The 14,422-nt window shown below is 44.5% G+C and overlaps 1 protein-coding gene across 1 annotated transcript in view; it reads right to left on the reverse strand.

Moving 5' to 3' along the window:
• The window catches only part of fat2 (FAT atypical cadherin 2), a 93,560-nt gene that overhangs the window by 68,466 nt on the left and 10,672 nt on the right, over positions 1 to 14,422 (reverse strand). The window contains exons 2-3 of the mRNA XM_086085557.1: positions 6,125 to 9,384; positions 4,374 to 4,685 (exon numbers count right to left, since the gene is read on the reverse strand). Of these exons, the coding sequence (XP_085941683.1) occupies positions 4,374 to 4,685; positions 6,125 to 9,384 (3,572 nt within the window). The remainder of the gene's footprint in view (positions 1 to 4,373; positions 4,686 to 6,124; positions 9,385 to 14,422) is intronic.

A 14,422-nucleotide genomic window follows, 5' to 3' on the forward strand; every position in this document is an offset into this window, starting at 1 on the left:
ACTCTTTTCCCACATAAGAACAACATGGCAATTTATTTATTTGGGGGGGGGGGGGGGGGGGTATCTCATGTTTTTAGTTGTTATAGTAGACCCCAGAATAATATGGCTGCTTATAAGCAACTTTTTTTTTATTTATAAACATCATGCAAATCAACTTGCCATTGTGATTGGTTAGTTAAGATCCAATCATGAACCAGAAGTGTTGACATCATCCCAATTATGCGTTTTATTGGTTTAGGCACGCGGATATGTCATGTCCACTGTAACCAACTATGCGTCCGAAGGGGTTGAGCGTACTGTCAAAATGAACACAGCCATAGAATAAAAACATATTTTAGCCTTTAATCTGCTAGCTTAATGCTAATGCTAACACGTAACACAAATGGGGCATTGGGACGAAACCTTCTATTTAATTATGTGATTACTTAATGGTTTTGCAAAGTGCAATCTGGAGGAAGACTAAGAAGCACTTGTGTGTTTAAGTAAATTGTAAAGAACAATCCATTTTTACTAGAACGCCTGTCTAAAGAAACTTTTTTATTTTTATTTTTATTTTTTTTGTGTCTACAGAAAAGGCAGTTCTTATCTCATCTGGAACCAGATTCCACAATTTGGGGGCAACGGACTACAACGTTCCATCATCTTTAGTTTTTAATTTCGTGTGACGGACATTAAGTAAACGCCAGTCAGCACAACGCACTGACATAACAGGACAATAAAATGAAGTAAAGTAAAGCAAGAGAGAGGACTAAATGCGATGGGAGATGAAACTAATCGTTTTGTACGTGTGCTGCTCACCAACAGACGCACTGTCGGCTGTTAGAAAACGGCCGTTGTTTGTTTACATTCAAAGCTAGCTTGAAGCAAACGTGAGTGACGTCATGCATGCTGTGATCACGAGATTACAATTTCAGTACCTCGGCGCCCTCATACACGGTCAGTGAAGACTTCAATCTTGCTCCTCTCTCATCTGCTAACAGCTTCACACAACATGTGCAATATGAGGGAATACAACTGCACCTCTTTTCGGATGCTAAATGCAAACGTAAAGGGAGCTGCAGCTGTTGCATATTTTAATTAGGAAAGGACATTTAATGTTAATTTTTGCCCGTTTTTTTATGATTTTTTTATTTTCTTTTATTTACAGCAATTTGCTACAGCCGCAGTTGTTGTTAAGTGCTCGTGACATCAAGTTGAGTTGAGAGAAAGTGACTGACCTCACTGAACCCAAAAACTGTCAAGATGGTGTTCATGGTTGTGGCCCCTGAGGCTCTGCTTAGAAAGGTTGGAGACATCTTTATTAACCATCCTTCCTCCAAGCTACTGTTTCAATACCACATCTAATCCATCACCAATGGTATGGTTGGTATGTTTGCATTCAGAACAGTATTTCCTCTCTTGCAAGGAATAAAACTAAAGGCAAATCTCTCTCTCTCTCTCATTCCTACGACACTACTACAACTGGTCTGTTGTGTACACTACACCAATTTTTCAACACTTTTTCGGTGGCCCTTAAGCCAAAACATTTGCGTGACATCCAGACCAAATCAATCAATCTCTGTGAAAGGTACACATTCCTGCGCAAGCCTTTTTAAAGTGGCATCTAGTTCCTTTTTATGCTGGCACACTAAACAGATGCACCGACGTGTCACAGCCCGGCGCTGTTGTTTCATCACAACTGATTTAATTACACCATCAATTTGTCAAGGGGAAAACAGACAATATCTGTGGATTGTACTTTTTTTTTTAAATTTATAAATAATCATTAAAGATTCATTAAAAAGGCATTAAGGGCCTGATGCAATTCATTTTCTTAACAACCATAATTCATATTTAAGGTACTGAGAACAAGAGTAGGTTAACTTCATTTAGGTTATTATCAGTTAAGTGCAAAACTGAATAGAGTAAAGATTGATGGCCTACATCAAAGTTGAATGCCATGCACATAAAACAAGGCCAAAGTGAGGTTCGGGGGAAGAAGACTGAAAGTAAGTAGTGCTTTAGTTCAGGTGCCATTGCATCACTCAACATGTTAATATAAGTGAATAGTATTTATCATTTTTCATGAAATATTGATAGATTTGATGAATGTTTGGAATACTAAAGTACAATTTCTGTAACAAATATCCAGAAGAAGTAATGATTGCCATATAAATCATCAAGATATAGTTCTCCCAGATTTCAATGCAGCCATAAACTACTATCATCAAATCCAAAAGGAAAAATGGCCCCAAAAAAAGAAATAAATAATTTAGCCCAGTATTATTCTCAGTGGCTTATGTATCTGTACAGTATCTGCCATCAAATTTCTCCAAAGTCGCACTCACTGAAATGCTGCCTCTCAGTGCAGCACAGCACAAACGTCAGACACGGAATTCGGTTGGGGGGGGCCCCGCTGGTCACACCTCTTAACTCACTACACTAGGTTTGCACAATACACTTTTATAGACATATAGGGCACATAACACACTTTGGGGGGTGGGGTAGGGTGGAAACACCGTCTTCACCCTACAACTCCCCTCCAATTTTAATACACCACACAACTTGTGGGTGGGGGGGGGGGCTTGTGGGGGTGCCATCGGTTGGGGGCCGCAGTATAGAGCAGTGCTGCGGTCCCCTGTCCGTGTCGCCACCCGCCCCCCCCCCCCCCCCCCCCCCCCCCCGCCCTATCTATTTTTTTTTAATGCACCACATACACTCAGCAACATGCTTGGGTGGCGGGTGGATCGGAGCGTGGGAATATCATTTCCATCGGCTCCGGTTCACCTGCTCCTAATTTTAATGCACCACACACACACACTTGTATATACACTGGGTGGGGTCACATTCACGGTTTAGGGGTAGAGTTCGCCAGTCCGCGAGCTGGCGGACTCAGTAACAGGGGTTAATTTTCACAAAGAACGCTGGGGTGACGACCGGGGCCTTCCCCCGCTGGGCCTGGGGTTTGGGGGTGTCGGCCGCCCTCCGGTGCCCCCATCTCCCCCTTCTGCCCCCGGTGTTCCGTCCTTCCACACGGCGGGGGGTGGGGAGGTCGCGGCTGCCCTCTCCGCTCCGCTGCCCGGCCCCTCTTCGGCGCCGGTGCCTGGGTGCGGGTGGTCCCCGGGGGCTGGGGGTCGGGGGTTGGGGGGCTGCCGGTTGGTCGGGGTGGGGTCGGGGGGGGGGGGGGCGGCTTTGTTGGGGGGGGCGGTGGTGGGGGTTGCGGGGTGGGGGGTGCTGGGGGTGGGGGGTGTCTGGGGGATTGGGGGCATGGGGGCGGCTGGGGCTGGGTTGGGGTGGGTGGCGGGGGTGGATGGGGGGCGGGGGGTTGTGGGGGGGCGGGGGTTGGGGGCCGGTGGGGTGCCTGGTGGGCCTGCAGTGCCCCGTCCTGCTGCGTTGGGCCGGGGGCGCGGGCCGGGTTGGGGCGGGGGGCGCTCCTGCTCCTGGGTTTGCTCTCCGGCCGGTGGCCCTGGTGGGGCCCGGGGGTCGTCCTTTGGCGCTGCCGCGGCCTGGGGGGCCCTGAGGTGTTGCGCTTGCTCTGTTCCGGCGGGGGTCGACGGCTCCCCTCTTTGGTGGAGATTTTCATGCATGCCAGATCCACCACACCAGCATCTACCGAAACTCAGACACAATCTGTTTCCTCCTCAGGTTATTGAATCGGTGGAGGCTGGTGTCTCGGATCTCACGCGGCTTCGTCTGTCCTTCCTTCCTTTTCTCGGTCTCTCCGTTGGTCTCTTGAGGCCTCCCTGATTTTATGTTTTTTGGATTTGTTGGGGTCTGGATGTTTCTTGGGCTGGGGAGGAGTTCTGGTGGGGGGTGTCTGGTCGGTGCTGGATTTCACCTTCCTTGGTTTTCTTCGGTCCCCTCGGGTCTCCTGGTGTTCGATTTAGGTGAACGGTATGAGATTTTTTTTTTCTAATAGGTTTTCTGGTGAGCTAACAAACACACGCACGCACGCACGCACACACACATACTCACCCACACACACAAAAAAAAAAAAAATGTATGTATGTATGTATGTATATATGTATATATGTATGTATATATGTGTATATATATATATATATATATATTTAAAAAAAAAAAAAAAAAAAAAAAGAGCAATGATGATGACATTTCCGAATGAACAATACTGAGCTCTATAGAAAAAAAGAAAAGAAAAAAAAAGACACGGAATTCAATAAAAAAAATTTGAGGATAAAAAAAAACATGGTTTTGTAAATGTATTGTTGTTGTTGCTTCCAAAACACAAAACTAGGCCAAATGCAGGCTGTATCTAAAGTTACTGTATGTGTCCAAACGCATATTCATGCGTATCCCTTAAAAGGCTAAACTAACTCAGATCAATGCAGGTTCAGGATGAAGCTTTACAGCCATTAGTTAAAAATGTCACTAACCTGTTTCGTGATCAACATCAAAGTACGTCCGATGCGACTCTGTCATGTGAAATGAAAGCCGCCCCTGCGAGGACACGTCAGCATCCAATGCTTCCACCAGGATGACAGACGCTACGGCGTCCACGTTCTCCGGGACGGTCGCGAAGTAGACGGGCTGGGAAAGCTCCGGAGGGTTGTCGTTGATGTCTAGCACGTCCACGTAGACGTGCGTCCAGGAGGCTCGGGGCTCTGTACCGAGGTCGGTGGCCACCACGGAGAGCCAGTAGTGGGGAACATTTTCCCGGTCCAGCAGCCGGGTTGTCCGGATCACACCTATGTAGACATCGTATGGTATGAACAATATATTTGGATTGCAGGAGTGAGAATTTTCCAGTAAGGTAAGCAGAGCTGCATGTATGCACAAATTAGCGTTAGCCTCTAATATGCGGCACAAATTTGATTGCTCAGGGAAATTGTTGATGTATTAAAGGTGGGAGGAAGATAATTTGTGCTCAGTGACGTGTCCATGCAGTCACATGCACACAATGCAAAACATGAAGTGCTGCCTGCATGAGTGAAAAAATATATTTTCTTTTTTTTATTAACAGGTGCTTGCTTCTTTCCCCACGCACTCAGGGCTCTTCTTGCTCAAGTTGATGATGTCCACTTAGTCCCAACCCAACCTTCTAGCATTGTCATGGTAAGTGTAGTGTTTTTATTTTCTTTATGGGCACTTGTTTGACATAGTATCTGCTGCTCACTGCAGTCATCAAGAGAATGTAAACTGGCATGTGGTGTATGCAGGGATCGCTCACTAATTGACGAGTTCATGAAATGCTTCTTACACAAGCCTTCTTTCACAAGTGGAAGTTACTTACTTGGTCACAACGCCCTAGCAACATGCTAATGAAGTATATAAGGCGGAATGTCCAGTTGCTCACTTACACAAAAAAGTTCTGCTTCCTAAATAAGCTACAGTTTTTTTATTGTTTAGGTATTTTGACGAAAAGCATGTCATAGACATTTTGTTATGACAAAGTTACATCCAAATTTAAAAGACTTCTGGAGTCTTTCAAAAAAATAGCAAAATCAATTTTCTACACTGTTGAGCCATTATGATATCCCAATCCGGGAAACACCACCACCAAACTAGCTGTTTTTTTCCCGCCTGTTTGACAGAGAACTCAATTTGCCCTGATTTTATCTGAGCCGTAAGTGCAGCGGCAGGCTAATGGAATGCTCAGTGATTTGTTGAGGGGTCGCAGGGGGTGTGCTGAGCAAAAAATTTAAAATTTAGAAATGCTAGTGGTGAGGTGGTGAATTGAAAACAGATTGCATAATCATGCGTCTTGCACATCCAGTTTCATTTCAAATACCTTCCTCAAATACATATAGGTGTAAACAGTTTTTGCATTTTGTGTGTGATTTTGTGTTGCACATGTTTTGTCTGTCATTTTTTAATGATGCTGCTCAAACCATTCGAAGTGCTATGTGGGGATAAATAATGTTTTGATTGCAAATTCACGTACTGGCGCCTGGCGTGTGCACTGGTGCAAGGTAAAAAAGACTGGTGGCTGGGCTGCTTTATATATTTTTATAATATGACAGGAAGTCTTAGAAAAATCCAAGCATGGAGAGGATATGCAAAAGCCAGAAAGGAAGGTATGAACCCTGAACCAAAAATCGACAGTGAGGCAAAAGGTGCAAACCACTGTAGTACTATGCTGTTCACGTTGATGTTAATCATTTGAAAGTTTATTGGTAAATCTTACCTGTTTCGTCATCGATGGTGAACACTCCGAGACCAGAGCCTTCGTGGATGCGGTACCGGATGACGCCGTCTCGGCCCACGTCCTTGTCTGTGGCCGTCACTGTGATTACCGCTGTCCCTGCCACGGCATCCTCCATCACCATGGCCTCATACACAAACTCAGAGAAAAGTGGCCGGTGGAGGTTTTCGTTGACATCCAACACCTGGATCTCCACGAAGCAGGAGGACGAAAGGGATCGCGGGAGGCCGTGGTCGACGGCGCGGACAGTGAGGTTGTACGACGGCCATCGTTCAAAGTCCAACTCCCTCTCCAGGGTCAAGGCACCGCTGGAGGAGTCCATGCGAAACATCCCCCTCTCTGTGTTCTTAAGGTTGTAGGTGATGAGGCCACCGCCACCCAGATCGGAATCCACGCTCTCCACCCAGATCAGTAAGGTTCCCACTGGTAAATCTTCCGGAACTTTGACTCTGTAGACCTTTGTTAAAAATGTCGGCGGGTTGTCGTTGACATCCTGAAGCACTACTACAAGGTGGTGGGTGGCAAACATAGGCGGAGTGAGTCTGGACTGGTCTCTGGCTTCGATCCAGAGGTCATGCCTGGGTGAGGTTTCTCGATCCAAAGGTGCCGTGACCAGCACCTCGCCTGTTACCTCTTGAATCTGGAATATGTCGGTAGATGTCAACAGACTGTACTTGATGTTTCCGCTTGCATCCGTGTCGGAATCAGTTGCGCGGGCTGTGAAAATGACAGAGTCTACTTTTGTGTTTTCAGGGATGCGAATCACATGTCTGGGCGGATCGAAAAGAGGTGGGTTGTCGTTTACGTCCAGGACATTCACTGCAAGAAACTTCCACACGGACCTTTGCGGGGTTCCCAGATCATAGGCGGTGATGTTCAGAATGTAGAACTCTTTACTCTCTCGGTCAAGCCGACAAACTAGACGAAGGTCGCCAGAGAATGTGTCGACAGCAAAGCAGCCGTCCTCGTTCCCACCGGAGATTGTGTACACGAGCATACCATTGAAGCCTGTGTCATGGTCTGACGCATACAAGCGGACCACCGTGGAGTTCAGTGGATAGTCCTCGGAGAGATCCAAAGAGCTGGGAATGCCAGAGTTAAATACAGGGGAGTGTCTGTTTGTGATGTGAATATCGGAGGATGTATCTGCCACATCTTCAGTCCAGATGGGTTTGATTGACTCGATCAGTTTGTCGGCGAGCTGTTTCAAAATGAATGTTTCCTGACAGCTAACCGTTGGCTCGTCGCCCAAGCTGGTGACCGTCACCCGGACCACTGTAGCCTTTGAGCGGTGCTCCCCGTCGGAGGCCACTACTCCCAAATCAAATGAATGTACATCCGGCGGGATTGCACGCTTCAGGGCGATCTCGCCTGACACAGAGTCGATGGTAAATATCTGGAGCTCGTTGCCTGACTCAATGACATAGCGCAGCTGCTGTAGCTCATCCAAGTCGATAGCTGGCAGCTCCAAGATCGCATGGTCAACGGCAAGATCTGGGGGTACTGTGACGTTGCAGCCCACCCTCTCAAAAAGAGGCATGTTGTCATTAAGATTGTTGAGGGTGATTGTCACAGCGCACTCGCTGACCCGACAGAACGGCTCGCCACTGTCTGAGGCCCAAACCCTCAAGTGGTACCACCGCTTCATGAGCTCATAGTCCATGTGCTCAGTAGTGAAGATGATGCCTGTAAAGGGGTCTATTGCGAACGGCAGGAGCTCTGCATTGGCAATGGCATAAGTTACAAAGCTGTTTTTCCCATCATCCTTGTCTGTCGCTTTTATTTTCAAAAGGCTGCTGCCGATAGGGCTGTTTTCATCCACCGTGGTCAGATAGGAGGACAACGTGAACTCTGGACTGTTGTCATTCTCGTCTGCGATGTTGACCACAACGTGAGCCTTAGCCTCGCCTCCGTTGGCCAGTATGTCAAACTCATAGTGATCTTGACCCTCATAGTCAAACGCCTCCCTGGTAATGATGATCCCACTTTTGGGATTTATCTTGAATTTAGAGCTGTCTGGGTTCGTTTTGACACTGTACGTCACATTGCTGGAATCAACTGAAACCTTTGCAACAAAGGTTTTCGGGGGAGACATCTCACTGAGGACAACAATATAGGTGTCTTCCAAGAACGACAAGGGTCGGTAATGAAAGGCAGGAATGTGGATCTTAGCAATGGGAGATATCAAACTGGGAGAGCCGATGTCTTGAGCTTGTAAGGACAAATTGAACCCAAAGGGGTTTTGTGACCAGATGATCTTTTTGATCGAGACTACTTGGAAGTCATCTCCCTGCAATAACATAGGGATGACCTCAAAGTTCTTGTGAGGATCACCACTGACGATGTGAAGTGATTTGACAGGTTTGAGTCCTGCCTCGACGTGGACACTGATCGTCACCGTGCCATCTGCTGAGACTGATTGTTCCGTGGGGAGTTTGATCACCGGAGAAGACGCAGCAGCTTTTTGTACTTTCACGTTCACCTTTGCAACGTTGCCAAATTTCTGAACGCCAGAGATCTTTTTGGTTCTGTCCTCGGCTAACACAGTGAGCTCGTATCGCTCGTTGCGGGTGTGGTTGAGTTTCTTCAATAGGCTGATAGTGCCACTGAAAGGGTCTACAACAAACGGATGGGATTTCATGGTGAATGAGTAATAGAACTCGGCGTTGCTGCCCATGTCAGCATCCGCCGCGCTAACCCTGACCAGACTGGATTGAAGTGGTGTGTCTTCAGGGATGGTCACGCTATATGAGGATGGGTCGAAAAGAGGCTTGAGGTCGTTTGTGTCCAGAATCTGGACAAACACTTTGGTCTTGGCTTGGAGTTCCTGAGTGCTCTCAGTGGCCTCCACAGTCAGTGTATAGGCATCTCTCACTTCCCTGTTTAGGAGTGCCGCATATTGAGTTTTGATCCTCAGGAAGTAAAAATCACCAACTTTTACGCCCTCCGCTTGGAAATAGCCGCCGTCGTCCCCTGAGACAATCACATATTTGATTTCCCAGAATGCGTCCGCCATCTCCAAGCCCATTTTCACCGGTGTCTCCACGTACGACCCCACACCAGAGTTTTCATCGATGGTGGAGTTGTAGAGGTGGTGCGTGAATCTCAGTGGGGATCCGGCTTTGAGTCCTGCCACTGTTCCCACACATCGTACTGAATTTAGCAGAACTGCGGCTAATGTTAGCAAGTTAGCAAGCAGTGATGAATCCATGTTTTGGAGCAATATTTTGATCTTCTGTTGTCTGAAAAGGAAGCAAAAAACACAAATGCTTGAAGGTTTGTTTTTTAAAAGATGGACACCATTTAGCTTTATTCTCAGATGTCTGTAAAAGTTGCACTTCTTTCCCCCACGAAAGTGACAATAAATAAAAGTAATGGCCTACTTTTCAAATAGCCTGTTAAAATAAAAAAATATTTTTTCAATCAAACTTTGACATGCTCTGGTCATGCACAAGATGAAAAACATTTTGTTTCCATAATTTGTCTCACCCATTTGTCACATGTACAAGGTTCAGATTTAACAGTAATCAGACAAAATTAGTATTTGAAGGATGCCGAAAATCTTTTAGTCAAACATAGGGTTTTGGTGGCAACATTTAACATTTAACGGAGAAAGAATTTCACCCTACTTAGGTGGGTGTGACAATCAGTGGTACTTTAAGCAAAAATCTACCATTTTAAGTCAACTTTGTGTCACCCATTTGTCAAGTAGATGAGGTTCAAATTTGACAGCAATCAAACACAATTGTTCAATCAACGACTTCCCTTGTGTTTTGTGGTATGGCTTTTTGTGATTGTTTTATGGGCATTACCTACCACATTTAATGTTGCTTAGTAAAACTGATTTGGAACATTTTGTCTGTCAAGCAGGGCTGAAATGGCAATTTAGGCTGGCAGTCCACTGGGGCTGGTACGATGCTATTGATTTCCCCTGAATTTAACCCTAAATACTCAAAGAGCCCATTGAACGAAAACTAAAACCTACAGCCGGAGGGAGCAATTTTAACCTGAAGCCTGAGCTGCTACATTAAGGATACCCGGAAAATATATACTGTTTTAGAGGTGACTTCAATAAAAAGGATAAAAGAATCAATTGAACTAAATTGAGCAAACAAAAGTGTTGGAGTTGTTAACAATAAATTCTGGTATTTAGAATGTTGATGATACATTTATTATGCTTAAAATAAAATTTGTTTAAGTGGGTAGAACTACAATATACATGTGGGAGTAAACTTACTTATTTGCTTTCCACAATAATTATTTGATAGTCTTTTAAAATAATAAAAGGCTAAAAGTTATTAATTTTAATATGATGCTGCTATTATTTATTTGGCTATAAGCATGCCTGAAGGCAACTCCAGGACATTTTTTTGGGTTAACGTGGTTGGTGTCTATGAGCCTTTTCAAATGGTGTTTGCTGTTTTAATATCAATTTGTTATTAGTAATTTATTGTTTTGATTGTCTTTGTTTGTCTACCTTCTTTTTTTAACTTCATTAAAGCACTTTATATGCGGCGATGGTTGTTGTTAAGGTGCTTTATAAATAAAGATAATTTAAGGAGAGAGAAGCAAGATTCTATAAACTACATAACATATCACAATAATTACAGCTGGGTTTGAAATAATAGTAAAATACATTCATTTGGGGAACACATGCATAAACTTCTAGTCTGTTGTGCTCTGCTAATTATGAGGGGCTCATCTCGACCCAAAATCCCAGGGCAGGTTTATTTATTTTTGTCCCAGTCTAGCCCTGCTCTAAAGTACTCCAAATAGCAAACCAAACCCTTAAAAGGCCACTTTAAAGCAAGATGACAGACTTCCGGTGTCTTTTCAAGCATGGTTTCTTAAGACCTTGCTGTGTATGTCTACTTGTGAGAGACACATCTCCCAAACGTCATGCTGCTAACAGTGATACTAGCCTCTGCGGCTGAATTTGTCATATTTATGTGAATGGCCAAATATCACTTAAAATGGCTATTTTGGACCAAAATGGCAGACTTCCTGTGTCTTTCGGGCATAGCTTCTAGAGATTTGTTTTGTTTGTCTGTTCATGCAACTTTCTTTGGGGGCTGAAATTTGGGTCGATTTCATGGGGTGTGATCCCAAATGAATTTTACACACATGCAGAATTGAGTTTTCAGTAGGGGTGGGCGAGTATACTGACACTAGGTATCAGTAATGGGCCGATACCAGCCTTATTTCAACATATCGGGTATTCGTGAAGGATAAGGCCCGAAATATCTGACATCAAATAAGTCTTCCTCGCCAGTAGATGGTGCTACACTATGGTGGTTTGACACATCAGAAAGAAAGTTATTTGGTTAATCTAAAATTTTCAGTATATATCATAAATACTACCATGGTTACTTGGTATCGGTGAGTACTTGAGAGTGAATACCTGTACTGGTATCAGTTTGAAAAAAAGTGGTATTGAACATCCCTAGTTTTTAGCATGTAATTTAGTACCTTCAAAATGGAGATGCATATGTAACGACAAAGAAATTTCAAGAGGGTTTTCCAACCCTGATTATTGGAGGAAGTTAAACTATAAAGCACCTCCAGTTATAAATGTTGAATCATCACTGCATCATGAATCAACTTGTGTGCGTTTGCGCGTGAAAACAACACACTTAAGTCCCTCTCTCTGTGCCCTCCAGTCCGCCAAAGGCAACGAAATCAAACACAATACCACAACTCATGTTCTGACTTGCTGCGAGCAAGCGCAATACCACGTTCCAAAAGACAAAAGTTGCCTTGGAGCATTTTGAGCCAGGTGTAAGCTCCCCCCTGCAAATCTTACTATAATTATTCCTCTGACAGCCGCGGCGCAGGCAACTAGTCACAACTGAGATGGCTCTTACTAGATCATCACAGAGCTGTGCGGGGGGATTCAGTGGGAATCTAATGTGCTGCTCTGTGCCGCTGCATTTGAAGCTGTCAGACGACCGCTGCTTCTATTAGCTCAAAAAGACACCGACGTATGTTTGGCGGAATGGAGTCAAAAGTCAAACAAATAGTGGAGAAATAGAAAGTGCAACAAAATCACTCTGCATTCAAATGTAATGCAAAATTCAATACAAATGTTATTTGAAGTGTATGATTTCTGACAGTTTTGTTTTGAATGGAGGCTTTTTGTAATAGAAAATGCTACATTAAAATAGAAAAGAACAGCAAAATTCTGACAATGGCCTGCTTTTTATGCAGCGCTTTATCTACACCATATGGGGCCCAAAGCGCTTTACAATGCCTCATCTTCACACACCAGTGGTCAACTGCTGCCATGCAGGGCGCTGCCAGGTCCCCCGGGAGCAAATCAGGGTTCAATGCCTTGCTCAAGGACACTTTGACATGGTCACTAGGGGGTGAGGATCGAATCCGCAACCTCACGGATGGGAGACGACCACTCTATCACTGAGCCATGCCGCCCCGGCAACACATCATTTCCATGTTGAACAAATATATTTTTTGGGGGGGGTTAAGGTATGTACATTGTTCCTCACTATAAGGTAGATCTTCATTCACGTAGTCACATTGTCCCTTTTTTTTTTTAAAGATCCCATGCTAAAATTATTTTTTCTAGGTCATAAGGAGTCTTTGACATCTATAAGGTTTGTCATTTGCATGCAATAGCCTGTAAAAGGCAAAGGCCAGTAAAACGAGCGGATTTGATTCCTGCATCGTTGTGACGTCGATGCCATGCCTGACCGCTAATCTGCGCCGGGGCACGCCAGGCATAGGAATGCCGTCAACTGTAATCAGTAATGGGAAAAAGTAAACGATATCTTTCTGCCTCTTCCTAAAGACAAACGCAGTGAGTCCTGTGGCGGAGATAGAAACCAACGCCGCTATCACGTCTTATCTGAGCATCCCGACGGATTCTGCAAAATCCTCGCCTGGCTACGGCGCAGGCACTCGGCCCGTGCAGGTAGGCTGCTGGTGTTGGAGGCTCCAGCAGAGGGTGACGGTAATGATGACGATGACGGTGATGATGATGGTGCGGGTGCTTTATCTGCGGCACGGAGGCGACGCACTGCTGAAGCGGTATCAGATTAGAGCGCTCAGGGTTACTGTTTGGGTTTCAGGGCCGTGAGATTTTATGCATTGTTATCATCTCAACACAGCATCCCACTTAGTTTAGGTAACGCGCAGACACCGATCGGTAGATGCATGCACCATTTACCAGGGGTTTCAAGCTGGTTTTCATTGCGGGCCACTTCATAATTAGGATTTCATTTGGTCCTCCGGGCCAAAGAGGAAAAGGACCATCCGGCATCAGTGCAAAGTTCAAAAGTCAACATCTGTGATGGTACAGGGGTGTGTTAGTGCCCATGGTTTGAGTAAGAAGTGCACATCTGTGAAGGCACCATTAACGTTGAAAGGTACATACAGGTTTTACATATCGACGCTGTCCTGTGAAAAACACTTATGTGCATTGTTTTAAAAACATTTTTGGAATGTCTGCATTCAGTTCCATTCCATAAATATTAAAATGTAAAAAAAGAAAAGATAATATTCATACAACACCCCTACTTTTTTCAGTAAGACAATGTCAAGCCACATTCTGCACGTTACAACAGCGTGGCTTTGCTAGCATGGCCTGCCAATGGTTCCGATTTTGCCTCCCATTAATAATGTGCGGCGCATTCTGAAGCGCAAAATACGACAATGGAAACCCTGGACTGGTGAGCGAGTGAAGATTTACGTCAAGCAAGAATGGAAAATAATTCCACCTACAAAGATTGAGCAATTACTGTCCTCAGTTCCCAAATGCATATTGAGTGTTGTTAAAAGCAAATGTGATGTAAACATAGCAGTAAACATGTCAACTTGTCTCAGTCTTTTAATGTGTTGCAAGCAACAAATTCCAAATGAGTGAATATTTGCAATAAAAATTCATTAGGTTGGCGTGATTATTTCACAATGGCCCATTTCCGCATCACAACAACACAAGCGTTCTAAGCTGTGTTTGGAATCACTCACTATCCTCTACATAGTGCACCTGAACTCAGAGTTGTATTGACTTAGAGATCGTGTGCGTTCCCTGACGTGTGATTGGAATTAATTTGAACATGACAAGTCCTGACCAGGTTTATTATAGTTTTGGAATTTTTCATTTTAGCTAGTTTTTATTTGTTTTCAGGATGGTTCTGTTAGTTTTTATTAGTTTTAGTCATTTCATAAATGCTTAGTTTTAGTTTGTTAGTTTCAGTATTCGTTTTTGTTTTAAAAAATGTGTATTACTTGTGCGCAATATTTAAAAACCATCATCTGAAGGTG

Source organism: Leptonotus elevatus, chromosome 9 (assembly GCF_054856555.1).
Source record: "Leptonotus elevatus isolate MCC_2025b chromosome 9, RoL_Lele_1.0, whole genome shotgun sequence".
In the NCBI taxonomy this organism is placed as follows: Eukaryota; Metazoa; Chordata; class Actinopteri; order Syngnathiformes; family Syngnathidae; genus Leptonotus; species Leptonotus elevatus.